At 35.6% G+C, this 27563-nt stretch overlaps 4 protein-coding genes across 7 annotated transcripts in view; 1 reads left to right on the top strand and 3 right to left on the bottom strand.

Annotated features, from left to right (window-relative positions):
* Window positions 1–1568: 1568 nt before the first annotated feature.
* LOC149948359 (uncharacterized) lies at window positions 1569–3479 on the bottom strand. The gene is made up of 7 exons (XM_090171804.1): window positions 3294–3479; window positions 2762–3208; window positions 2502–2695; window positions 2202–2444; window positions 1918–2129; window positions 1755–1854; window positions 1569–1693 (listed from the first exon to the last, which is right to left on the bottom strand). The coding sequence occupies exons 1-7, from the start codon at window positions 3391–3393 to the stop codon at window positions 1631–1633; spliced, it is 1359 nt and encodes a 452-aa protein (XP_090027930.1). The 5' UTR covers window positions 3394–3479; the 3' UTR covers window positions 1569–1630.
* Window positions 3480–17635: 14156 nt separating this feature from the next.
* Window positions 17636–20519, top strand: PolH (DNA polymerase eta). The gene is made up of 8 exons (XM_090173335.1): window positions 17636–17861; window positions 17956–18090; window positions 18145–18499; window positions 18563–18666; window positions 18731–18850; window positions 18909–19032; window positions 19097–19162; window positions 19250–20519. Exons 1-8 carry the CDS (start codon window positions 17722–17724, stop codon window positions 20414–20416), a joined length of 2211 nt encoding a protein of 736 aa, XP_090029461.1. The 5' UTR covers window positions 17636–17721; the 3' UTR covers window positions 20417–20519.
* Window positions 20520–20535: 16 nt separating this feature from the next.
* LOC149948361 (uncharacterized) lies at window positions 20536–23890 on the bottom strand. 4 transcript variants are annotated; one of them, XM_090173334.1, is made up of 7 exons: window positions 23770–23890; window positions 23556–23682; window positions 23297–23482; window positions 22881–23233; window positions 22650–22819; window positions 22243–22459; window positions 20536–22175 (listed from the first exon to the last, which is right to left on the bottom strand). In XM_090173334.1, exons 2-7 carry the CDS (start codon window positions 23667–23669, stop codon window positions 20720–20722), a joined length of 2496 nt encoding a protein of 831 aa, XP_090029460.1. In that variant the 5' UTR covers window positions 23670–23682; window positions 23770–23890; the 3' UTR covers window positions 20536–20719. The 4 variants fall into 4 exon arrangements, with proteins under 4 accessions (XP_090029460.1, XP_090029458.1, XP_090029459.1 ...); XM_090173332.1 differs by having other exon boundaries at window positions 22243–22474; XM_090173333.1 differs by having other exon boundaries at window positions 22641–22819.
* A 238-nt stretch (window positions 23891–24128) lies between these two features.
* The window catches only part of LOC149948362 (uncharacterized), a 59307-nt gene continuing 55872 nt past the window's right edge, over window positions 24129–27563 (bottom strand). The window contains exon 2 of the mRNA XM_090172028.1: window positions 24129–24960. Within this exon, the coding sequence (XP_090028154.1) occupies window positions 24474–24960 (487 nt within the window). The 3' untranslated portion in view covers window positions 24129–24473. The remainder of the gene's footprint in view (window positions 24961–27563) is intronic.

The following is a 27563-nucleotide window of genomic DNA, read 5'->3' on the forward strand; positions in this document are numbered from 1 at the left end:
TTTTCCAAGCTTCTACTGTGACTGAAAAACTCCTATATTCAGGCTGAGAAATAAGGAATTTTTTTAAACTGGACCTGTGGCCAGTAGAGCCTAGGTAGTTTAATTAAAAAACTGGCCAATGGCCACTTACCAGTTTTAACCCTCAAAATCAGGCTTTCATAATTTATGGTCAAATAGAGTAGAGTAGACAGACTCACGACACCCAGTCACCCACCCATACACACAATTGACACAATAATTTTTGCCTACTCCATAAGTTTTTCTATAACGGTCTCGATCTACATTTCTCTGACTTTTTCACCCTCAATTCTAAATAAACTACTTGAGGTCATACCCTAAAGCTGTCCAAACCTAGGGCCAGTGTAACAACCCGGCAAAACCATTTTTCCCACAGCGTCATTAATGACTGGAATTATTTCTGCTGGAATAGCCTGCCGGATGATATGGTCACGCAAAAATCTTACACTGTTTTTAAAAATTTGTTACGGACCTACCTAGCTGAGTAAACCTTGTGTCTCCCTATCTGTATTAGTGTATTTCGTAGTATTTTTATTTTTTCTTTGTATTCTAGTAATTTTTGTATCTCTCTTTTGTAGTGTAATTATATTATTGTTGTTTTTTTTTCTACTCTCTGTATTCCGATGCTTGGGCATAGGCCCCTGAGGCTTTCCAAGTAAATAAATAAATAAATAAGGCGAAGCACACAGAACACAAGCAAAGGCTAAACAATTTTAGGGATTAATATAGTATTTTTTAATGAACTAAAATCTTTGAAATAATTAAGTGGTCACCAGGGCCACTAACACCCCAAGCATTTAATTTTTAAACTGGCGATTGGCCTGTGATAGTGCCTTATTTCTCACACTGTATATTAATACTTCTTAGCGTCGGCGAATCATTGAATAGGTTTTATTGAAAGATCTATTCTGATTACGAAAATATGTGTAGGACAAATCGTACATAAATGCGGTTAAAAAGACACGCAAAATGAGGGTGAAAAATTAAAAATAATCATTTATGCCACATTTGTATTAAATAATAGTTCAGTAATAGAAGCGTACACTAAGAATCTATTTATTTGTATTTAGGGAGAATAATATTTTAAAACAACTCGCAGGCATAAGATCTAGTTTTAATAAAAATTGAGATCTTTATTTTAACCTTAATTTTTACAAAAATTACTTTTTAAGTAGGATATTGCTAAAACTAACTTAGTTTTAATTTGTAAAAATATTTTATTACGAATCACAAAAATGACCTATCTTTACTCAAAATTATATAGTTCAACTTTAAGACAGGGAGGCTCATTATGAATTTTACCGAATATTTAAATTTCAGTACTTTTTACCAAATTTACTAGAAATAGCCCATAGGGTGCTTTAGGGACCAAATATCGATTTTAAGGTGGTTTAGGGACCTCGAAAAAAGTTGGGGTTTTTAGGGACCAGGTGGGAGCCTTCCATATACAAATTTTTCTGCATATAATTAGTTCCATGATTAGATGTCTATAACCTTTATATGGCATAAACTAAAAAAAAAAAACCTATAATTATACACTAAAAAACTCGTTAAAATTTTATTTTAGAAATTAAAATTTTTATTTACAAAAGGGATAATTTTTAGTATTTATTTACAAACAAGATTCTGTAATTTCCCAGCTTACTTTACCTTTCAACGTTGCACGTTGTAATTTCTATAAAAATTATTTAAAACTTATCAATAAGAGTAATTAGAATAATAAAAATATATTTAACCTTCTGGAATAAATAAGCCATCAATCTGTGCGTTTGATTTAGTTCTTCTTTGAGCTTTTGCCTTTGAGGTTCATAAGCTTCAGGTAGCCTCCGATATATTCTATAACAAATTAAAATCGTAATGAAAATATTGATATATTTGAAAATAAAATTGTTTTTTTACCGTTCAGTTTGTTGTCTCATTTCTTTATGCGTAAAAGGTGGACATGAACCAAAATTATACAAATACTTATTTGAAGAATGAATTTTCTTTTCTTCTTTGGATTTGGCAGCGGTTTTGACAGTCTTCAGTCTTAATTGAGCAAGTTCAGGGATATTACGCTGGCGTTGTTTGGAGTTTTTCACTAATTTTGTACAGTGTTTTAGAAAAGCTCGCTTAAAAATTTATAAAAAACTAAAAATTAGTCTCATTTCATAAATTAAGACAGTTGATTCTAATAAAATTACCTGTAAACTAAGTGGTTGTTCAACCTCAGTGACTTTTTTTCTATTTGAAAATGGAACAAACCAAGCTACAGGTAAATCCCCGTTTTCATCGTCTTGCTCTTCTACTACTTCATCGCACAGAATAGGAGATGTCTGAGTCATAAATTCACGGACACTTTCTGTTGTTCCACTGACTCTTAATGGTTTAAAATACGTCCGAGTATCAGAAAGAGAATTATCACTTTGTTCTAGATATTGATTTTCCTAAAAAGTAGTAATGAGTCAGGATAGATATTACTTTCATATAGTTAATTATATTACCTCTACTTCCGGCTGTAAAGGAGGTTGATTATATGTTTGTTGAGTTTGAGTAGAGTTTGGGTAAGCTAAAATGTCGTGATCTTCTTGCAGGCAAACTCCACAAGGAACAAAACGAATAGATTCTTCATTTGTACCACTTTCCTCACTGTTGGTTGACAGGGTTGGGAACAGTGGTACGGATATTTTATTTGGCACTGAAAATAAAAACTACATGAGAATACAAAAAATACAAGTTCCATTTCAATTTAAAATAATTTAACCATTATTTAAAGACTGATAAGCAGGCTTCCAACACAAAAAACAAGGGACCAATGTTAGTTGAGATGTCCTAATATTGACTTCGGAAACACAAAATGCGACTACATTGCTTGCCCTTATGCTTGGTGAAGTTGTATTTGGCTGATGGCACGTTGAGCATGGAACAAACGTTTGTAAATTGTCCATTGATTGAAATGGAAGGGTAATTAACACTGGACTTCCACCCTGCATGCCTTGATGCAGGCAAACAGGGACATCGCGCGATGTAGTCAAAAGTTCTTGATTATTTATTTCAATATCCTCTCGATATTGACTGTTATCATTAATTGACGTTTGGGACATAGATCGGTAAAGCTCTTCCATTGAAGTAGTTGGGTGAATATAGTTTGAACTATGTAGATAGTCATCTCTTGATGTATTTGGGACAAAAACATCATTGGAGATTACAGCTGTGAGATTAAATAATAAAACAAGCGTTAACATTTAGATTAATAACAGTTAATATTCAGACTCCACACCGAGGATAAGCCTTACCATTTGGCAAATTTGATGGAAACAAAAGCGATGTTTGCACACCAACATCTTCACTGTGTCTCGACAAACCTTCAGGTCCCACTCTTTCTCCGTGTGCCATTATTGAAGGAGATTAAATTAGCTACAAAATTTTATAAAACAAATAAGAAAGAAAAGTTAAAATTTTTTAACGGTTTTTTGTCTGCTACGACCATTGTCTTGGGTATATATAACTAGAGATACAAATATGGCTTCAGAAATCGAGGTTTTGCGGGACAAATTTTTCAATGATCGTAATATTTATCATTCGGTGGTGGCGCCTTCTATCTTTTTCAAAATACTATATTTTTGCTAATATCGTCTGTTTATATACTTTTTTTTGCACGGTTCATGTCAGTGGCGGATACAGAAAAAACTCAAGGGGGGCGCTAAAAGACATCTAATAACAAATCATCAAGTCACATGGCGGGGGCACGCCCTCCCCTTGCCGTGAACCACGCTTGGTGCTGGGCCACTCACGTCATATGTATTCGCCACTGGTTTACGTGTATCCAGAAATACATGAACCGAAATGATCAGTGAGCAAATTTTTCTCGGACGGCATTTTCCCCGTGCGACAGGGGAGGGTAAAATAGCGAGGCCTTGTTAATTTTCCGCCTCCCGCGACTACAGGGGAAATTTCAAATGTACCACGGGTAACTAGACCGCCATATAGTGAGGCTAAGATAAATTATTTCATCGAAGAAAATCGTGGTCTGCAAACCTATTGATAGAGGTCAGTGGAAGGGGCCGGGAGTAGTGGCTCACTCCTGTAATCCCAGGCGTCCGGGAGGCAGAGTTTGTGGAAGGCAGTGTGAGGACGACTACCAATCCACCAACGGGTGGTCGGGATACTTCCGCCACGGGTGTCCCCACCCCTGTCCCCACGTATCCCCCCGTTGGCGTGGCCGTTACACATATCTCACCCTGATTAATCAGTTATTGTGTGTGTGCTGGTGTCTAAGGTCTCGGGTCGACACCGATGTTTGTGTATCTCAATAAAAAAAAGGTCAGTGGAAGGCGGTAGCTGCAGCAGCTGTCCGAAATGGAAAAAGTAGATGAATTTAACACCATTTTAATAAAAAAAAAATTATTTCGATTACGAGTAAGGCTACCTTTACGTTGCTATTCGTTTTATATTTCAAATAAAACAAGTACAATTATTTTAACAAAATAATACAAATATTTATTGTGTATAATTCTTAACGTAGTCAAGTTAGTCTAGTTTTGGTTTTGCCTTTCTTCTACTGACACATGATGCACTTCTAATTTTTCCCCAGCAGCATATTTTATTTTTTTTTCGAGAAAGTTTCGCTTGGCAGTCGCCAGGTAGCGTATTCAAACCTTCGCCGCGGAGGTGGGGAGGTTCTCTTTTCGAGGAGGAGAAGATGATACGTGGCCACTAAGGTGGGGGAAAACGGGGAATAGGACGCTGATAATTTCGGTTCATGTATTTCTGGTGTATCTTATGGTAATTTGTATTTAGATATTTAAATTACCTGGAAGAAACTCAAAATAACGTTAAATATTCTGATTATAATAAAAAGTAAATATTGTATTATTCTAACATAACTCCAAGCTGTTAGAATGAAAATAACTTTTGGCATTTGGAGGCTTTGAACAATATCAATTTAGTATTTTCACCTTCTCATTAACATTCTTCGCTATTTTACTGAGTCTTAAGTCGGTGTAAAAGTTAATTACTTTTCTTGTTATACATTAATGATTTACCTAGTGCCATTAGTTCTAGTCTACGATTATTTGCTGATGACCTTAAAATTTACAGAGTAATCAAGTCTCATGCTGACATTTTAACACTACAATCTGACTTACTGAATTTAGAAAAATGGTCACTTCTTAATGGTCTTAATTTTAATGATTCGAAATCTGTTGTTTTGTCTATCCAAAAAACCAAATCTGATGTTCATGTCCCATCACTTTACTTTTTATTTAACAGTAACATTCAACGAGTTAATGAAACCCGTGATCTGGGCGTTTATATTTCTAACGACCTCAGCTTTCACAAGCACATATCACTAGTACGTGGTCGGGCAACAGGTCTTCTTGCTACCATAAAGGCCACCTTTTCAGGAATCAGCCAAGAGCTGCTGACCCGACTCTTTGAATGTTACGTACGTCCTCTTTTGGAATTCTCTAGTCAGATCTGGAATCCATACCTGTTGCGAGACATCAAACTACTCGATGATGTCCAGGCTAGAGCTTCTCGTATCCCCTATTCTTTGCGTTACTTGCCTCGCGATCAACGTTTTACGCAATTAAATTGGTCCTCCTTAAGTTCGCGTCGTACGTATCTGGATCTGACTAGCCTTTTCAAAATTCTTTCGAATCCCAATCAATCATATTTTTTCTTTGCAAATACCTGTACGCGTGGCAATTCTCGTAAACTGTTTGTTAAACATTCTAATAAGGACGCCCTCAAAAACTCTTTCTTTAGGAGGGTCATTCCGCTATGGAATGCCCTTCCTGAAGAGATAGTTTCCTTAAAAGCTTATCATCATTTTCAATCTAAACTTAAAGATTTCTTAAAGTTGTAATTCTCCCTATTACTAAAATTAACTACCTTCTAATTGTATAACACTCTTAATATGTCAAAATGATTCCCCTCTCTGATTGACAATGTTCTCAATTTATTTATTTATTTGTGAACACCACAGAGCTGTTAAGGCTACACAGCCCTAGCTCTTACTGGACCAGGAGCAAAAAAAAAAAAATCAAGGTAAGGCGTTTATTTGAGGCCCCTTGATTTTTCCTTTATTTGAAGAATTTTAACAACACTCTCAGATGGATAAATTAACCCTTCATAATCCCGTAGGATTATTAAGCCTTTCGATGCTAAGCAATAATCATGTTGGCAAGCAACATTACGAATAACCAAAATACATCCTTAAATATAAGCTTAATTTTATAAATTTTACATTTAATTTAATTTCATTTTAATTTTTTATAATGAAAAATACTTTGCCATTTCGGCCATCAACTAGCATATTATGATGTTCCCACAAATTGCGTACAAGTTTCTACATATGGGAAACATTGATAATGAAGGCAACATTTATATATATATATATACAATTTCTTCTCTAAAGTGGTTAATTAGTCCATGGGGCTTTGGGTCTAAATCCATAATTGCCTCTGGTAATTGGCGCCATAACCTGTATTTCCGATCTCCCAAAAATTATTAAGTCAATATTTTGAAATTAAAACTTTCAAAAATAGCTAGACTGATTAAGCTTGGAGCTACAAACACAGCACCCCACCAAGGAGAACGCAATTCGTCAAAAGTCATGCAATTTCTTGTGTACCTTTTTCATTGGTTAGACGCTTTAGCGCCTGCTGCCGTCGGAAGTGGAAAATTCAGAAATGATCCAATGAAATTTGCACACAACACTACTGTGTTAGCGTGTTTAAAGGCTAGCTGCGTTCTCCTTGTGTTTGTTGCTCCTAGGTTTAAGGTACTTAATAATAATTAAAGAATTTATCACAGAACTCTACTAAGATTACCTTAATACAATTTCAATATCAATTTTTAGTTCTTTTACTTTTTACAAATTCTTAAAATTGTCTATTTGACTACTGCTCCCCTATCTGGACCCTGCGCTTAGAATCTGATAAACTTTAACTCCAAAAAGCCCAAAATTGGCTTACAAAACTTAAACCCCCAGACCGCTTAAAATTTCTTAATATTCAGTCTACTAGGACGCGTATTTGTTAATTCCCAGGTTTTTAAATTTGGTTTATATTTTAATTGTATTTGTGGATTCCTTTGCACCGTGCTTTACTTTTTATAAAAATCTATTTTGCATTTTTTGTTGCAATTTTCATGTTTCAACATTATTTACTTTCAGTTTGATCTCATTTATAATAATAATAATCAGCTAGGCTAATACCCAAGTCACCACCATAGGCCTAAGTCATCAAGCGACTTTTAAAGCCAGTAATTCAGGTGGCCGGGTTACAACGCGTAGGAGGGTGGTGGCAAGCAGTGCAAGCCACGCGAGCCAACAGCTCCCTACACTATCTATTACCGTTAACCTATACAAGTTTGAATGTACTAGCTTTAATACCCGGCTTCGCCCGGGGTCTTAGTTTTAATGAATTAGATCTGATTTGTACGTAAGAAAGGTAAACGCAGTAGCAAAAACGCAACACGCGTAGCAAAAAGTCCTGAACTACTTAAAAATCCCAACTAAACCTCCCCTTCTACGAAGTCCCTTTCTTTCACACTAACTCCCCTTCTACAAAAAACAGCTTTGGCGAATGTCCTTTACAAAGTTATAACGTTAGGTACTATAATTTTAAATATTTATAAATTATATTAATCTTATATTTAATGAAATATTTATAAATTATATTAATCTTATATTTAATGAAATATTTATAAATTATATTAATCTTATATTTAATGAAATATTTATAAATTATATTAATCTTATATTTAATTAAATATTTATAAATTATATTAATCTTATATTTAATTAAATATTTATACATTATATTAATCTTATATTTAATGAAATATTTATAAATTATAATAATCTTATATTTAATGAAATATTTATAAATTATAATAATCTTATATTTAATGAAATATTTATAAATTATATTAATCTTATATTTAATTAAATATTTATAAATTATATTAATCTTATATTTAATTAAATATTTTTAAATTATATTAATCTTATATTTAATTAAATATTTTTAAATTATATTAATCTTATATTTAATTAAATATTTTTAAATTATATTAATCTTATATTTAATTAAATATTTTTAAATTATATTAATCTTATATTTAATTAAATATTTTTAAATTATATTAATCTTATGTTTAATTAAATATTTATAAATTATATTAATCTTATATTTAATTAAATATTTATAAATTATATTAATCTTATATTTAATTAAATATTTTAGTATTTTAATGTAAAATTTGATCGTGATCAGGAATTGAACTCGGGTCGCATTGTTACCATGCGGATAGTTCACCGCCGAGTCATTGACTTCCTTACGGATATTAAATTAAAGGAACCATTATGATAAGGCGGGGTTTTTTACTAAACGGATGAATACAATATCTGGGCGGGGTTTTTTACTAAACGGATGAATACAATATCTGTGGATATTTTTTATTGAACTTTGTTTTTTAATTTTTGTGAACTTCTTAAAGTCTAAATATTTTACGTATGAAAATTTAAAGGTCAAATCTTGTTTGAGGTTACAGTGTGTACGTCGTGTTATTTAGCTTATCCGGTTTCATAATAATAACGTCGAAAATTCCTGTTTGTTAATGGTAAAGCTATAATTAAATTTTCTATTGTTTGGTTTCTAAATTTTTGAAGGAATATGTTGCTTGATTGCGTTATATTTTTCTTCCGGTTATTTTATCTTTGAAGCCTGATCGATGGAGTTAATATTATATATTTTCTATTAAGTATTTTTGTTTTGAAGGCTGATCGATTGGGTTAATATTAAATATTTTTATAGGTTATTTTTGCTCTGAAGCCTGATCGATTGAGTTATTTTATATTTTTCTATTTGTTATTTTTGCTCTGAAGTCTGATTGATTGGGTTATTATTATAAATTTTTCTATAAATTATTATTGCTCTGAAGTCTGATTGGGTTATTATTATTTATTTTTCTATTAATTATTTTTGCTCTGAAGCCTGATTGATTGGGTTGTTATTATATATTTTTCTTTTGGTAATTTTGGCTCCGAAATTTGGTCGATTGGGCTTTTTATTTTAATTTGTTGATTGTGTTGAGCTTTTGGGCGGTATTGTTAGCATTAAATTATTGTTCTTTGTGTGAAATGGTTTAAAGTAGGTTTTTTTGTTGTTATTAAGGAATTGTTTTATGCCACGAGGTTTGTTTTATTGAATTTGGTGTAGTGCTTTTTAAATAAGAGTTAGTAAATTTTGAATATTAGATGGCAGGAGACGAGGGTTTATCTAAAGAAGAACTAAGAAAGGGTATCGGTTTTACCCAGGTTATCTCCATCATGGGCGAGTGTTGAAATAAAATGAGCGTTAAAGATGCGTCAAGTATTGCGTAAGTGAGAAAACTAATAACAAGTACCCTCGGTAGATATTTCTTTCATTGAAATTGGCTTCGTATTAATTGATAAACTTTTACTGTTAAGAGGGTTAAACTCAATTGTACATTGTTTTAGTACGTCTAACTCACTGTTGTAACTACTTAGTTTATAATATTCTGAATAAATTAATTTCGGTTGTTTCGTCTCAATTATTTTTATTATAATTAAAATTTTAAACCGGGTGGGATCGAACCACGATTACGTTTTCAGTAAATAACTCTGAATTGCGGAGATATATCATTAAAGGTCATCTCGATAAATTAATACAACTAGGGACAATTCTTCCGAGGAGAGGTATATTTTGGCTTGCCAACTTGTTTGACCATAACATGTAGAGGTATTTTCACGCTAGTAGTGTCGCGCGCTAAAACGTCGCCTGAAAGTAAGATCCACGTAACTATAAATACACAAATATGAAAGATATACATGGATTTTGCTTTCAGGCTTTTTAGATTCCCACCGCTTGAGATAGCGGTTTGAGATAAATGGCAACATCGTCGAGTGATAACGTTTCAGATTTGAAGCTAAATTTTTGTTTCACGACTATCAGATTTCAATTGTGCCTCTGTATTATTCCTAACTCAATGGCTACCATTTTCTACAGGGTTGCCAGATTCCAAGCGCTAGATTATCGTATAGAGTTTTGATTTGGATCCATAGAAATCCGAGAAATAACTATCTAGGGGCTGATTAGAATCGTACCTTTATTATTATTATTATTATTATTATAATTATTGAAAGTGTTGGCAAGCCGCACAACCCCCAGCCTGTCCTATTTCCGACACAAAGTGAAGAATCCGTTTGGCCAGTGTGTTGAAGAATTCATGCGTCTCCAACTGATGCATACCAAGATGCTCAAACCTTTGAGCCGCATAATAATCACAGCTACAAAGAATGTGAAAGGCAGTTTCCTACTCGGTCAGACAAGCCCTACAAATTGGGTCATCACTGACTCAAATGAGATTTAAGTGTCTGTTCAGTTGGAAATGGCCTGTAAGTAGGCCAGTTACCAAACTTATATTCCTAAACCAGACCACCTCACCTCTGGTACCGAGGGTAATATTAGACCAATCCGTGCGGCTAGGGAAGTTAACCTCAAAAGGCTTACTAAAGTGTAATTTAGCAGCCAAAATGTCAGAACCCATCTTAAGTTCAGGTAACTGACTAGAAATATCACGATAGAGCTTGGTGTGGATGGTTACCCAATTATTAGCCTTCCACCAACCATGTGTCTAAGCCTATAGGCACCAAAAGTAGCAGCTTCCTCTATGAAAAGATGCAGAGGAAGAATGTTCAGGAGAACTTCTAGAGAAGCACTAGGGGCTGTTCTCATAGCTCCTTTAATGCCAATACAGGCTAACCTTTGCAGGGTGCACAGTTCAGACTGCACGGTTTTTAAACTAACTCTTGGCCACCAGACCACAGCTGCGTAAGACAGAATGGGTCTGATGATCATAGTATACAGCCAGTATACAACTCTGGGACTAAGGCCCCAGGATTTACTGACTGTACTCCTAATCCTACAAAATAACGTTTTGCACTTCTTGATAATATAATCAAGATGTGGCTTTCATGTTAATTTGCTGTCAAGGATGACACCGAGTTATTTCACAAACCTTCTGCATAGTACTACAGAGGCTGCATTGCAGTGATGAAAATTAATTTGCAGCACCTTCATCCTTGTCTTAGGTAGTGATAACTTGGTTCCCAGGCGGATCTGTCACACCACTCCAACTGGCCCTGCCAGTCCCCTCGTTGTATCCTCCAGAAGAGCATCCTCTTTGGTCTCATCGATGTCCGATAAGCCAATAGATTTTAGGTCTTCCTCGGAGTCCCCGCAACAAAAAGTCTCACCTTCCATTTCTGAGTCCTCCGAGGCATTGGTTACTGGATCATTTCCAGATACGGGGCAAGCCCCGCCTTCTTGGGTCTTCGGGATCACCAAGCCAGGATCATGGAGTACCTTAAAGATACCCATGTCCAAGCCCGTTTCAGCTCAGCTTTCTTGATGGCCTTGACCAACTCTCAATCTATCTAAAAAATCCAGCGGATGGCAGTTGGTCCTTCGACCTTGGTGACGACTTTCCAACATTGCGTGTTAAGCGCGTTGTTGAAAGTTCGAAGCCTTTTAAGAAGGATTTTAACGTCCTTCGTATAGATGTCCTTGGTGTGGAATGCAACCTTGAACGGCTTTGGTAGGTCGCTGGCCTTCGTTACTAATAGCCGCGCCCCCAAGAACCTGTTCCTTCTGGTCGAATGCACTCCTCAACCTTAAGTTCGTCCTTACATAGGTAGAGAACAGCCCCTCCACTCAGCTCGAACAATGGCCATCTTTACTGAGTTCAAGGCCTCACTAAAGGTCTGGTCCTGAGCCTTGGACCTCTTAGAAGCCTGGGACTGAGAATCTGGGGAATCATGCTCCCTAGATCTTTTGTTTGAAGAGGAGGAGGGGGGATTTCCCCCATTTTGGTTCTCCTCCAACCGCTTCTTTTCTCTGCGGCGTCGATTCCGCTTTGGTTTCGGTTCATGCCCTCATTGGACCCCTGCTCCAACGACTGGGTCACACCAGAGGTAGACCCTTGCAGGTTGAGCCGGGTCAGGGGTAGGACCTAAGAATGAAGTGTTACCCCTCCACCTGTTACTCGCTTCCACCATGAAGGTACAAGGTTGCAGTTTATCGTACCTTTAGCCTGAGGTTTTCGTTGGCTGGCGTACGATAGTAACGCCATCTCCATGACGTCTAACTAAAAACTATTTATCCCAAAATTCCAAAATAAAATGGCGGTCTCAAGCTCGTCGTTGGACGCTTTTTGTTGAAACCCGAGAACGCGGCTTTTTTGATATTTTGAAACGTGGTTTTTTTCATAAAAGTTGAGCAATGATTCAAAACTGTGTAATTACTCAAACGAAAATATATTTTCACAGGCTAGCGTTAGAAATTGTAAATAAAACAACTAAACTAAGAACTGTATTTACGATGGACGACTTTAACTGTTCACATTCATGAAATAATATGTCATATACGTTATAAGACGGGCTAAATATTTACGCAAGACATATACTCTTTCTTGTGTGTTCGGAGTTAGAGAGAGTGGTTTTGAAGCTACCTTAATTCGTACGGAGTCACAGTGCAAAATAGCGTTTGGCGAAATGGAGTTCATTTAAAATTTGATAGACTTGGAAAAGCTGAAACGTAGTTTTCCGTGAGCCTAAAGATAACTTTCCTTATTCAAGGTTTTGTACGATACGTTCGGAGTTGCCGTATGCCAACCTACAACTTTCTCTAATTTCATTCTACATTTGTTTGACTTCAAGAACGCATTTGGGTATCTAAGAATGTGGATAGATATTTTAAGCTCCTCTTCATTATTATGTTGCAAAAAATTAGTCTTTCCAATTTTCGTGACTTAAACATTATACATATCTCTATATAAATAAGCAGACAAAGGTTTGTTGTGGTATCGCTAATGCAATTATCCCATGTACGCCTCATTCTCGTTGTCTCACGAAATGACACGAATACTGCTCAACCAATTGTTCAAAAACAGGTAAGTACATGCTTAAAAACGCGCAAAAAACCCACATTTACCCAAAACTAGGTAAAATATGAGCTACCTGACCCGATCTGACCCTCTTTTAACATTACATCAGTAATTAATGAAATTTTTATATAAATTCAAATATATATTAACTAGCTGGGAAAGCCTGTGCGAGCTCCAAATAGTTGGGTTAATCGTACAGTTCTTATAAGGTTGTGGGATGAATTTACCTTGTGGGTAGTGCTACCCACTATACCCACACCTTCCGCCGGCCCTGCTTGGGCCGGCTGATGTTGATGCCAAGCCACATGTTTCCTGGTATCGTGTTTCGGGCCTTGCGACAAGAAAATGTTAGAACAGGTTTTTTTCGGCGGCTAGAGCTTCTTGACAAAATTTACGGTATTGGAACTAAAAGGAGTGAGGCTACGAACGAACATCAATGGGCCAGTATTGTAACAAGGGACGTGCGGGAATCTGCAAGCAAACTCTGGAAAGCTGAAATAAGAGAGAAGCGTAGCCTTTGCCTATATCAGTTGAAAAGTGTTCCAGATCCAGAGCCCTTCTACGACGGATCGTGGTAGAGTGGCCTACTTTTTGATGCCCGTTGTGGTGCTTTGTTGACTGGTCAACGACAGGCCCAACTTTTCGGTGACTTGCCAGCATGCAAACTCTGTAACCATGAGGTTGAAGACCTAAGTCACATCCTTTTTGACGTGTCCAGCTTTGGAGAACCATCCGGGAGTTTCGGAATGGCGGATGGATCACGAACACCTCCCTACAGAGGTGCTTGTAGGCTTCGGTAATGCTGGTTCGGATGTACATCACGTCAAATGGATTCTTGGGTTGTGGAAGAAGGCCAAGGACGCTTGGCGGCGTTTGAATATTAATTAATCGGTTTCCTTCGCTCTTATCCTATTATATATACGTATTTTTTATTTATATGATTATTTTGAATTGGGTTTTATTTCTGCTGTAAAATTCTGGTTTGGGTTTTTGGTATTATATTCGATGCTGGTTTTGTGTATGTACTTTTTTAATATTTTTCGATTGTGCTCCTCGTTTGTGAGGGAGCCGCCCTGTTCCAAAGGGGTTGTCAACAAATAAATCATAAAAATCATAACTTAAGACCGGCGATGAAAACTCCTGTTTGGATTACAGTAACTGGTTGCTAAATCAAATAGCAGTAGACCGTCATTGTCATCGGGACATTCTTCTTTCCGATGAGAGCAATTGCTCTCGGGATGGCCTAGTCAACATTCACAACACGCGTTATTGGGATACCCAGAACCCCCGTTTCAAGATGCCGACCTCGCACCAAGAGAGGTTTAGCCTAAATGTATGAGCCGGAATATTAACCACCGAATTGTTGGTCGAGTTTTCATTCCTGATAGGATGAATAGAATGACCTACCTGAATTTATTGCAAAATGGGGTAGTGGAATTTTTAGAGAACCTCCCAATTTTAGACTATCCTAGAGTCTGGTATCAACATGACGGCGCCGATCCACATAGGAATCGAATAGTGAAAGAGTACCTTGATTTGCATTTTCTCAATAAATGGATCGGCAACAATGGTCCATTTAAATAGCTGCCTCATTCTCCAGACTTAACACCATTGGATTTTTTTGTGGGGCTTTATGAAAGAAAAAGTTTTTATAACCCCAGTTATAAACGTTGAAACTCTTCGTGAAAGAATTGACGGATTTGGAAATGACGTTTTAGCGCTCGACACTTCAGAAACATGTCTTGGGCACACAGCCTTCTTTGCGTGCTTTTTTGACCATAACATATGTAGAGGTATTTTCACGCGCAAAATGAATTCTAAAAGCCGTCAATTGTTGAAGCATATGCGATGTCAGCGAAGAAATTCTAGAGAATACGATGAACTCGGTGGTCACACGAGCGCAAGCATGCATAGTAGCCAATGGAGCTATTTTTTAACACTTCATCAAATAAGTCTAGAATTTAAGAGGTTGAAACATATTACATTATCATTGTTATGTTCATTATTATTTGAAAGTTAATCTTCAGTTTTTTCATTATATATTTATTTAAATTATTTGTAAATAATTCTTACGTTTATTAGTTGCTTATTTATTTCAATTACTTATTTAGTTTCTTTGGTGTTTAAAACATTTAAACTAAAAAAGTTAATAAAATACTTGGTACGTCTGAAATCAATTAATTAACGTTTGGAGTTTTATTGGTTTATTTACCTCGGGTAAAAGGTAATTTGACTTAAAAAAACCTTGGCCGGCATTTTTCTAATTGGAACCATTCTCCTAATCCTAATGGTTATCGAGATAAATTTTGAATGACTTTGAACTAATGTTTCAAGATCATCATACAAATTTCGAACTCCCCTACTCGGTTTAGAGTGTCACGACAATTTTGATCCATTAGATCTGGTAGTTTTCGATTTATAAGCCCTTAAATGTCGTGTCTTTATTAGAATACCACACACGACCTTATGGTTTTTGGTCTAAAATTTCTCGGTTTCCCAATTTTCAAATTAGATCGGGTTAAAACTGTTTAGACTTAAAATTAAACGTAGACCACATTTCTAATTGGAACCATTCTTCTAATCCTAATGGTTCTCGAGATACAATTTGAAGACGTGGTTCGAGTTCATTGAAATTTTCAATGTCATTAGTCCCCCTGCACCCTCTATGTAACCTGCAAATTTCAAATTCTTACATAAAACACATTTTGAGTAATTGGCTCTGTATCGTTTTTTAGTTAACACCCTGTATAAAAGTTTGAGCTCTAAAGAAAACAGTACAAATACGATTCGGATCGTACATCTGGCAACTCTGATTTTTCTATTTCACTGCTCGAGAGTCGCTCCGAATTCATGTCTGACGTGATTAGTCTCACTCCGATTGAGAAGGAAATGGAACATGTTTCGAGCGATTTCATTCTCAAGCAATCTCTATCCGTTGGTCTGTTAAAATCCGCAGATTAGAATAGAGCACTCGATAGCTCAGTCGATTCTGGGCGTTCGAGAGCAGTCAAATGGAAAACGCTATTAGACACTTCAATAAAACATCTTCAAGCAAATTGCCAAGAAGTTAGAAGCAAAGTTTCCATTATTTTAACAAGCACTATATAAACAGTGACTTGCAGCTCCTGGCTCTCGGAAATTTTAAGTCTTGGCAATTTCCTTGAAGATGTTTTATTGAAGCGCCTATTCTATTAGCCAAAAAAATCATTCCATCTAACAATTCTTATAGCTTTTTCCATTTGAGCGTTTAAGATAGCTCCGATCAAATTATTAGGTTTCATTTACCTGCTTTTACATGTTCCGATCAATTTTCGGTTGTTCCAATTTTTGCTCTCGAGCGCTCTTAGATCCCCAATGCGGATTTTGACTAACTAACTAATCGAGATCGCTCACACAGCAAGTTAGAAAATAATATAAAAACAACCCTTTTACACACGTATCGAGTTATTAAATTGTTAATAACCACTAAATGTACAATAAAATGATTTTATTTATTAGGAAACATCATCAGGCTTGTTTTTTGCGTGTTCCAAAGCGCTAGGTCCGATCGGAGCGATTTTTTTCGTGCGTAACGTTTAAGCTCGAGAACCAAATTGCTCGAATCTTCGAAACAATTAAGTCGTGTTTTATTTTCTCTTCTATCAGAGTAAGATTGATTACGCCTGAGACTGCGGAGCATTCAAATGGAAAACGCAATCAATTACAACTTTTTTGACGTACCATTAATTGGTGAAAACTACTCGTAAGTCCGGAACCGTTCAAAGAACTGATTTGGACCAAGCTATGACGTCACCAAAACGTCCGGGACCGTTCAGAAATTGATGTACGCGCATCCTAAAAGCACCTATTGACTAGTCTAAAAAACTATTTCAGACGAATTTAAGAGAACTCGGCCTTGGGTTCTTGATAGTACCTGTTCTCGAGCAGGTACTGCATGGTTGAACACAGTTCCGAAAGGTCCGAGAACCGGTTCCCGCGAGCAAATAGTTTGCGTGACTTTACGTCTGGAACGTTTCGAGAATTTTTTTCGGCGAATAATTTGCGCGAGGACTCATCGAACGGTTCCGGCATAGAAATCTCATAGGTACCTATGATATTTCTATGGGTTCCGGAGATCCGGGCTGCTGAATAGTTTCCACCTGTTGTATATTCCATAGAGATAGAAATTATGGTATACTCTGTTTCACTTGTCAAGGTTGGCCGTTATCCTCTTGAGTATCGTACCCAGCGTTGCCAGACGTCCTATAATTGTCACGAAATTTTCGTTGTCCTATAATTTTAATAGTGTGCTATATTGGGCGTTTTTTTTCGATTTTTCGATATTGATGACCTATAAATCCTACAATTTTAAAATTTCTTACTGAACCATCCAAGAGTTTCTCGGCTAGCAGCTGACAAATGCGATGAATAAATGTGTTTTTATTATTGTTCAGTTTTTTTTATTTAAAAAGTTTTATTTTACCATACGTCAATGGGTTTATTTAAAAGTGAAATTTTATCAAACATCAGTGGAATATCTGATGCAAAATTGGAATTACCGCCAAATACAATGTGACCCATAATTTGGACTTAATCTATAATTTTTAGTCCTTGGGTCTATAATTGGAATTATTGGATTTTGGCTATCTGGCAACGCTGATCGTGCCGCGAAATTCACATCTGTTAGCGTTACCTACGTTATTTAACCGCTCTTAGTTATATTGCTTAAAATTTTATTACTTTGCCCTTTATATTATAATTTTAAAAATGTCATTAATGTCACCGGAAAGAATTATAATTTTAGTTGATATGGACTGTTTTTACGTTCAAGTAGAACAGAAATTAGCTCCAGAGTTTCAGGGTAAGCCTTGCGCGGTGGTTCAGTACAATGCTTGGAAAGGAGGAGGGTAAATATTATTTTAATCTACTGAAGTATTTAATACCGTAGCATCAGTAATAAAAATAGAAACAATTCGCTCTTATATTAACTTTTCATTGCAGAATAATTGCTGTAAATTATGAGGCTAGGGAGCGTGGTGTTACCAGAAGCATGAGAGGTGATATGGCACGAACAAAGTGTCCCGACCTTCATTTATTTCAGGTACCTGAAGAGAGAGGAAAAGCAAACTTAACCAAGTATGTTTTGCAATCCAAAAATTAAACTTTTCACAAAAAAAATTTTTGTTTCAGATACCGAGATGCAGGTGCTGAAGTTATCCAGGTTCTTTGTCAGTTTAGTGATATTGTTGAACGCGCCAGTATTGATGAAGCCTTTCTTGATGTTACTGACATAATTACTGAACAAATGAAAAAAGAAATAGAAATAACACCGAAAATGCTATCAAACACTTTTGTGGTTGGGTTTGAACCTTCAAATGCTGAAAATTCAAAAGAAGATTCTGTAAAAGAGTGGTTAAATTCTTCCTGTAAATTCAATTATCTGGATAAGCGACTGGGATTGGCGGGTATTTTAGCAGAGGAAATGAGAGAAGCAGTCTTCAAGAACACTGGGTACAGATGCTCAGCTGGTATAGCTCACAATAAGGTTTGAAAACCGAAAACGTTATAAATTCTTAGCATTCTTTTAAGGAAATGTTTCATTTTGTAGATGTTGGCCAAACTAACATGTGGTTTGCACAAACCAAATCGTCAAACTATTCTCCCATTTTCTTCCATTGGGTTTTTATACCAATCAATACCTATTCATAAAGTGTAATTAGGTTAAAATTATTAATTAGTGATAGGATCATTCTTATGTTTTATTCTTTTGCCACAGGCGAAGTTTAGGTGGAAAATTTGGGGAAGAAGTAAAAGATAAATTAAAAATTGAAATGATGAGTGACTTAGCAAAATTCAGTGAAAATGAGTTACAAAAATTGTTTGGAGAAAAACACGGGTAATACAATTTTGAAATATTTAAAATATTGTTTTTAAAATTTGCTAAAATTTCAAAGGACATATTTGTATAATCTGGCAAAAGGGCTGGAAACGGATCCGGTGACATCTAAACTGTTAGCTAAATCCATTGGATGTGGGAAAAATTTCCCTGGAAAAACAGCTTTAGCCCATAGAAATGACGTTAGTATATAATACATTTATATATTTAAGTTGTACTTTAATGCATTAATTTATTTAAATAAAGGTATTAAAATGGTTGACCTTATTAATGGAAGAATTAGAGCAACGTTTAAACATCGATCGTGAGAGAGTAAGCTTTATTTATAAATAATAATTAATATCCTCTTTATTAATATGGGTGATTAACTTATTTAAAATTTTGTTAAATATACTTAAGAATCAAAGAATGGCGCAGCTACTCACGATATCCATTAAGAAATTGGGTGATCATTTTAGCACTTTTTCCAAGTCATGCCCGCTACATTTCTATGATGCTGTAAAATTAACTTCAGATGCTATGAAAATCTTAGAAAAATTGAATATAAGCTCTTCAGATCCTAATATTTGGTCACCACCAATTATCAATCTATCTTTATCAGCTGGAAAATTTCAAGATAATTTGTCATCTTCGAAGAACATAGCCTCTTACTTCTCCAAAGGATCACTTGCAAACGCTAGCAAATCCAATTCAGATTTAAAACAAAAAGTAGTACCAGAACAAGAAGACGGTTGTCAAGCTGTTGAAGAAATTTCTAACAAGGAAACTAAATCTCCCAAGAAAACAACAATTAAAAGCTTCTTTGGGATGAAAAAGAACTCAAATAGTTCTGAAAGTCCTGAAAAAAGGTCTTGCTATATAAATGCGAACAATTCTGTAAATGAGGCTGAAAAACCTCAAAATTGTTTAGCTAACCTTTGTCTTACCAGTGAAAACAGCGCCAGTGATATGACAAATTCACCTAAAAAAGGTTTCTTTGCTTTGAAAATGAAAAACCCTGTAAAAGACCCTGAAAATGTGAAATCTCCAGCTAATTTTGTCCTTACCAGTGAATACAGCTGCAGCAGCGATATGTCGAATTCCCCTAACAAAGGTTTTTTCGCAATGAAAATGGCAAAAAATATGAGAAGTGTTCAATGTGAAAGCACTGATAACGAAATTTTAACTAATGATGTTTACAGCAGTGAAAGTAGTAATGATAAAACAAATACCCCTAAGAAAGCATTTTTTAATAAACAAACTGCAGGTGAAGATCTTGCCTGTTGTAGTTCTGACTTACCAATTCTATTTGCCAAAAAACCTGAAGCCAATCTCCCGGTGAATTATGAATTTTATAACTGTGACGATTGTCATCGGAGGATTTTTCTTTTTGAAGTTGAGGATCATTTGGATTTCCATTACGCTCAGAAAATCCAAAGAGAATTAAGAGCTGAAAATTTGGAATCTAAGGCTGTTACATCTAGCCCCAAAAACACTAAACGTAAGCTAAAATCAAGGAATAAAGATGTCAAGAAATCAAAGAATGAAAATACTAATAGGACGTTAGATTTTTATCTTAAAAGGTAGCAATCAATGACTTTTGGCTAGTTTTTATTGACTATTGTCAGATTTTATCTTATTTTCTAATCAGTGATATTGCATTAAATTTTATATAATTCATTTACATGTAAAATTTATTATTTTCCCTTATTAAAAACAATTTTACTCTAAATGAAGATAAATCATATTTAAAAATTGGAAATTACAAGTGTTGAATGTTAAAAACATTCCTAAAACAGAAGATAAAAAAATATACAAAGAATTTAAGGAGAGATATAAAGTTTAAAACTGCTCATTGAAATAAGTCGATAGTAAACAGTGGCCACTGAATCAATTAACGTACAGCAAATCTGCACTAGCATTCTTCTTTTTGTGCCAGTTACGGGGCATTGGTGAATCCGGTGTGCGTGACAAAAGCCTTTGATTAACTGCAGGCCTTTTGATAGAAGAAGGAAAGTCTCTAGGAATTAGGAAGCCTTGGGCATCCTTAAATAGTTCTTTTCGATCCCGCACAGATTTTGATGCTATTGCATTCCGTTCAAATTTTCCAAGTTGTTCTGGTGATGGTTGGACAACATGATTTTTCTCAATAGCATTGTACAAATGAATGCTAGCTAGGACTTTCCCAGCATTCATTGCCCTTAGTTTGATAATGCTGTCACGTTTTGACCCAGTTACATCCTCTTCTTGACTTTTGGAGAAATCAAACTCAACTCCATTTGTCCATTCAACAGTTGGAGTGGAACTCATTTTTGCCTTCGACCTAGTTCTCGGAAGCTTGGCTGGAAGTATGGGGGATTCATTTGCAGTTGCAAAAAATGCTGGTGCTTTGACGGATTCAATTTGCTCATTAGTAATTGATGTTAATTCTTCTTCATCTTTAAAATCTTTGCCATTTTCAAAGATTTCAATTTTATCATTTGTATTTTGATCGAGTAAAGGAGAAAATCCGAGGGATCCACACATATCGTTGTCACTCATGCTGAAAGACACATTATTCTTCATTTCAAAACTAGTGGAAAAGTCCAGTTTCTTTTTAATCAATTGATTTTCATTTGCAACAGATTTTCCGTCAGCCTCTTTCAATATTTCTTCTTCCGAATGCTTTTCTGATAAATTTAAAATTGAATCAGCTTCTGTAACCAAAAAATTGGTCGAGCTTCTGGACCTTCTTGCCATTTTAATGGCACCAACTGATCCCCGACTAGAAACAGAAGAATTGGATCTAATTTTGGGTTTACGATTCAAACTGAGCCCAGTTTTAACAGTGTTTGGTCTTCCTCGTCTCAAGGTACCACTCTTGGCAACCCTCGTTCTTTGAATGCTACCTGACCTTTTTAAAGAAGAATTCAAACTAATTTTTGCAATCTTCGAGGCTATTTCGCAGGCTTCAATATAAATTGGAGTATGTGGCGACAGCGCCAAGTTAGAAGTTTCAAGAATGTTTGAAATGTTCAGTGGTTTTATTAGGCTTGCTTCGCTTCTAGACCTCCGTTTTGTCGCTGCGGATGGCTGATTTTTAAATTCAGATGCTAATTTTTTGTACGACTGTGATCTCGTGACTGGTGTAGTGCTGATAGCATTTTCAGCAACACTTTGAAGCATTCTGTTTGGATCCATTTTATTGATAGAATTGGATTTCATTTTGGCAGATTCACGTTTTTCAGTTTCATTAATTTCTAATAACTTTTTTGCAGACTGGGAACGAGTAACTGGAGTGTGTACTGTTACAACAGTTAGTTCCTTAGATTTACTCTGACTTTTATGGGCAATAGGTGAACAACAACTATAACCAAAATACAAATTATTAATTTATAAAACATCTTAAGTTGATAATTGTAAACCAAACATACGTTTTATCAGGTGTGGATTCTTGGGATTGGCACTTGACAGTTTTGACAGCATTTACACTCTTGGCTCTTGTTACTTCAATTTTTTTCCCATCTCCATTTTGAACGTATAATTTTGCTTTGGTTCTTTGAGATTTTCTCAAACTTTTCCGTCTGCTACTATTTGTAATTGTGGGCGTTTTATCTTGATTTGTAACCATTTTCTTAATTTTACAGCCAACTAGTTCCGTAAAACCTTATTTTAGTAAAAGATACATCTTTAGTTTCAACAATTTATTTTGTAAATTTGGCAACAATAATAATATCACATGCAATTTCATTAAAATTTTTTTTAAATATTTTACAGACATGTAAAATAAATTATCAATAAATAGTGAAACAGTTCATCAAACCATGATTACCTGACATACTTTTACGTCGTTTCTTCCTTGTCGAAAAATCATCTTCCAGACGACTTGACACAGAAGCCACAAGTTGAATTGACTCGGGAAGTTTTGTAATTTCATCCGCGTGTTCAATCAACCATTGCAACACTCTCCGTTCGTTAACTTCTTTTTCTTTTAACATTTCAGCGCTTAATCTAAGTGATATTGACATTAAAGAACAAAACTGTAAACTATGAAAAACATTAAAAAGGGTACCCATTCTTCTCATTTTTTATGTGTTTTAAGTCTCCCCTGATCAAGTTGGGCCCAAACACAATAGATAGACTTTGGCTATCCATACAGTTGGCCACGCTATTCCACGCAACTTGCGCAAGAAAGTTGAGCAAAAACTTAAGTGTATCCAGGTGAGGTTTTGGAAGAAGGGAGCATGCAAGTAGAAGTGGCATATTCTTCCCGTCAACGCATAGTTTATGGCAATTGAGAATTAAATTGTGAAATTCATTTGGTATGACAGGTATTGGCAATTCTCGTAGCCACGCTTTGATTAACGTTGCTACATCATCCACGAAAACTGTCTCATCAAAAATAAATCCAGCTTCAATTTTTTCCTACAAAGGTGAAGATTTGTTAAGCATACGTGTAAAAATAGTAAAAATTATCTTTATTTATACTCTCAGTTGTTTAATTCTGGAATCTTGTCCTCTTTTACGGAAAAGGCACTTGTGGTTCAAATGGGGAATTAAAAAGGACGTGGCTTCTAATAGAAACTTGGGGACCACTTCCATATTGTTTTCGTCGCTACTCAGTTGCTGAGAAAGCATGACACCAAATACTTTCCCATGTGGAATTTTGTGATTCTATTAATGTAGTTAATGAATTGATTTTAAAGGAATATTAAGCAGTACATATGACGGCAATGAAATAGCTTACTTGTTTATACACTTGGGATTTAATTTTTTTCAACTTGGGCACTGTCAAGCCTAGCTTAACCAAACTACTCACAATCCACTCCTCAAGCTCTTCTGATATATCTTCAACACTCATTTTCCAGTAAAAGCTTTAACACATGCAAATAATTTTTAAGTTTACTGGCCTTTCACAAAAAAGCAAAAGTAGACTAGACTTAGTAGAAAGTAAAGCTGACCAATTAATTTTTGAACCGTCAAATTTGAACCATATGATTCATGTGGTTTAAATTTCAGATGTTAATTATCCCGAAAATATTTACGCTAGTCATTTAGTTCAAAATACACAAACGACCAGAAGACAACACTACTCAGTTTGCAAATGTTTGAAAACTTATCAAAGGAAATAAAACACTTTTGATTGGTTGGAAAAAATTCGAATAACGACGTTTTGGAGATTTATAGCGCCGTCTAACGAGCAGTTTGTGATAGGTCAAAATAACAGGCGGGAAATTTATATCAAGTTTGCAATATACATTTTTCTAATATTTTTATTTGAACTACTAGTCGTGCTGCGACTCGTACATTTATACACTTTTAAGGATGACCAAACCAAATTTTAGTGGCACGCTGAAATTTTATTTGAAAAATAATATAAATCGAGGAACCTACTGAATTATTTGACTCAACCCGAGCATCTTAAAACGTAACGCTTTAAATATCACACAAGTCACTTAGTTGTTGTTAGGAATAAACCCACCAAGTCCTAAATTTACCATAATATTTAACGCAAATTATTGGCTTAAACAGTTCAACGATTTAATTTTCTTCTTCTAAACTAGCTTTCCAGTCCCTTGAGATCATATCAATAAATATCGCGATAAATTTAGGGTTTTTGGTCGTACGAAACCATCCTTTCTTAAACGTCTTTCAGTCCATTTTTTCAATGAGGCCAGCGTTTCATGGGATGAAATTCTCCGAAACCTTCATCAAAAATATCCTCGTCGAATCCCCTCGAATCGACTTCGGGAAATTTCCTCCTTTCCCGCTCTTCGAATGGCAGATTAAGATTTCTCTCTGGCAGCCCGTAAAATTCGATGGGCGCCATTCGTATGCTCATAAGTGGAACAGGTAGAGTCGCCCTCTTTGACCTCCTTGTGACGGTCGCCATTTTGTACTTAGATGAATTACGTTTTTCGCCTCTGGGGGCACCTTCATCTGCTGAATGGCCCGTCTCCAGACGCTCTCCGGTGGATTTGGCACCTGATTGGTAGATACGATCGACGAAGCTCGGTAGGAGGGGAGCCCCGCCGTTCGATTGGCGCTGGTGGTTGTCCACGTCACGTAACGTCGAGCTGATTGGTCCGGCTTGACATTTCATTAATAATGTTAAGGCCGTCAACGATAATAACATCAGGAAACGGTGCATTCTGGATAGAATAAATAAATATAACTCAATTACTATTCATTCCACTTATCAAAGTGTAGTAAAATATTAACAGTGAATATAAAAATGTCTAGCTTAAAGGGATAATGAAATCGGAAAATACAGTACCTTCAAACTATTGAGCTTCCAAAACTACATATTTTTCCAGTTTACAGTCATTAGAAAAAATTTAAACTCAAATTTTAAGAAAATAAAAACTACGCCGAAAAAAGCAGACGCCGGCAACGCGAAATCGCCCTGTGTTTTGAAAATCCCGGAATCTGTACGGACGCCCAATGAGAGGCGACGTTTCAACTTTAATTACACAGTAAAATCTTTAATAAGATTTAAAATTTTAACAACGACTAGTTTCGCTCTCTTTCAGAGGCATCATCAGGCCTGATGATGCCTCTGAAAGAGAGCGAAACTAGTCACTGTGTAATTAAAGTTCAAAAGTCGCCTCTCATTGGGCGTCCGTACAGATTCCGGGATTTTCAAAACACAGTGCGATTTCGCGTTGCCGGCGTCTGCTTTTTTCAGCGTAGTTTTTATTAACCACCGTGTCTGTCTGTGGGTCTGTCAGGCCTGCGAACGCGTTCGCATTTTCGGTGCAAAGTGTAATCACTGCGTACGCAGTTTCTCGAGATCTCTGCGTTCGCAGTTTCTCGAAGGGTAGGCAAAACCACCGTGTGACGGTGAGCGTTAACGGATTCATTTGCGGTTTGGTTTGGATGGTATTTTTTCGCTCACCGTCGTGACGGTTTGGTGTTTTACGTTTTTGTAATGTTTATGCGTAGGTTGTGAGTGTTGAATTTGTTGTGTTTGTGTTCTGATGGTTGTGCATGTTGAGTCTGTTGTGTTTATATGGGCGTTTTCTCTCCAACTTCTTCTTGTAGTAATGCTACCTCTCAACGTCCAATGGCAGGGTTACCACCAGTTGTACACGGTATTCATCTTAGTATCAATTTGCGATCGCATCGGGCAGGATTTGAACCCGAGACCTCCTGCTTGACAGGCGGACGTTCTACCACAGAACCACCGACACTCGTTACGCTTCATTGAAAATTAGACCTTCAGCTTTATCGGAAGCGTATTTAATAGAGTACGAAATTTTGGTTTAATTGAAATAGAATTGAAATTGAAATTATTGCATCGAAGAAATTCTAATTTAGCGTTTCTCTATTGATTAAAAACAAATGCGCCACCCAGGTTTCGAACCCAGGCTCTACCACAGAACCACCGATAGCTGCTTAGGTTCACTGAAATTAAGACTCGCATCGTAAGCATAATAGGTAATAAAGTCTTTTTTTATTAATGAATTTATGAAGGCCTAATCTGGTTTTTTTACGAATGAAATTTTAAAGGTTAAATCTTGTTTTAGCCCAGTCGCCGAGATAAGAGGGTTAAAGAGTAGACCCTGTGGGTGGTCCACTTTGTTAGTTTTTTTGTTATTTATTTACGGGTATTATTAACGACCTATATATAGTTGTGTTAATTCAAAGGCGATAATTTACCGTTTATTGCTTTAAGAGCTGGCGGTTAGTAAAGTGGCTCTCTGTGCTTTGTTGATGGTAAGGTTTTTGCTTCTTGTAAATATATTTGGTGTGGATATTTGGATATCTACGATTTCTAACGCAGTCAATGATTTCCTGGGTGTGCGAGTCATTATATGATATTGGAAATTGGACGGCATTGGTCTTTTTCATGCGGTATGTGTCACAACGTCAACTGGAAGTCTACGAGTGTTGAAATAAAATGAGCGTTAAAGATGCGGCAAGTATTTCGTAAGCGAGAAAAATACAAATACCATCTGTAGATATTTATTTCATTAAAATTTGCTTAGTATTATATTCAACTGATAAACATGTACTGTAAAAAGGGTTAAATTCAATTGTGCATTGTTTTAGTGAGTCTAACTCGCTGTTGTAACTACTTAATTTATAATATTCTGAATAAATTAAACTCGATTGTTTCGTCTCAATTATTTAAATTAAAATTAAAATTTTATACCGGGCAGGGTTTGAACCGAGAATACGTTTTTCGTAAATAACTCTGAATTGCGGAGATATCTTTGGGGGTCGTGTCGAGAAATTAATACCACTAGGGACCATACTTCCGAGGAGAGGTATATTTTGGCTTGCCAACTTGTTTTCTTAAAATTTGAGTTTAAATTTTTTCTAATGACTGTAAATTGGAAAAATATGTAGTTTTGGAAGCTCAATAGTTTGAAGGTACTGTATTTTCCGATTTCATTATCCCTTTAATTTAATGCATAAATATATATAAATAAATAATATTTTTTTTTATAGATTTTGCTATGTATTATACAATTTAGCGTAGAAAGCTTTGGAAACAGTGGCGCAGCTAGGAGTTTGGTTAGGAGGGGGCACATAATAGCTCTTAAAAAATGCATATAAAATTTTGATTATACGAACATAGGAAACATAATAACAATAAGTATGGCATATATAAAAATTGTAATCAAACTGATTTTATGAGTGAGTTATTGCATAATCAAGGTTTAGTTCAGAACAGAGTCCCCTAGTGTCTAAATATGTCCGAGGCGAAATATACACCAAGGACGATAATATACTATTCATTTCGGTT

The sequence above is a fragment of the Leiobunum rupestre genome, chromosome 4 (assembly GCF_980474605.1).
Source record: "Leiobunum rupestre chromosome 4, qqLeiRupe1.1.hap1, whole genome shotgun sequence".
In the NCBI taxonomy this organism is placed as follows: domain Eukaryota; kingdom Metazoa; phylum Arthropoda; class Arachnida; order Opiliones; family Sclerosomatidae; genus Leiobunum; species Leiobunum rupestre.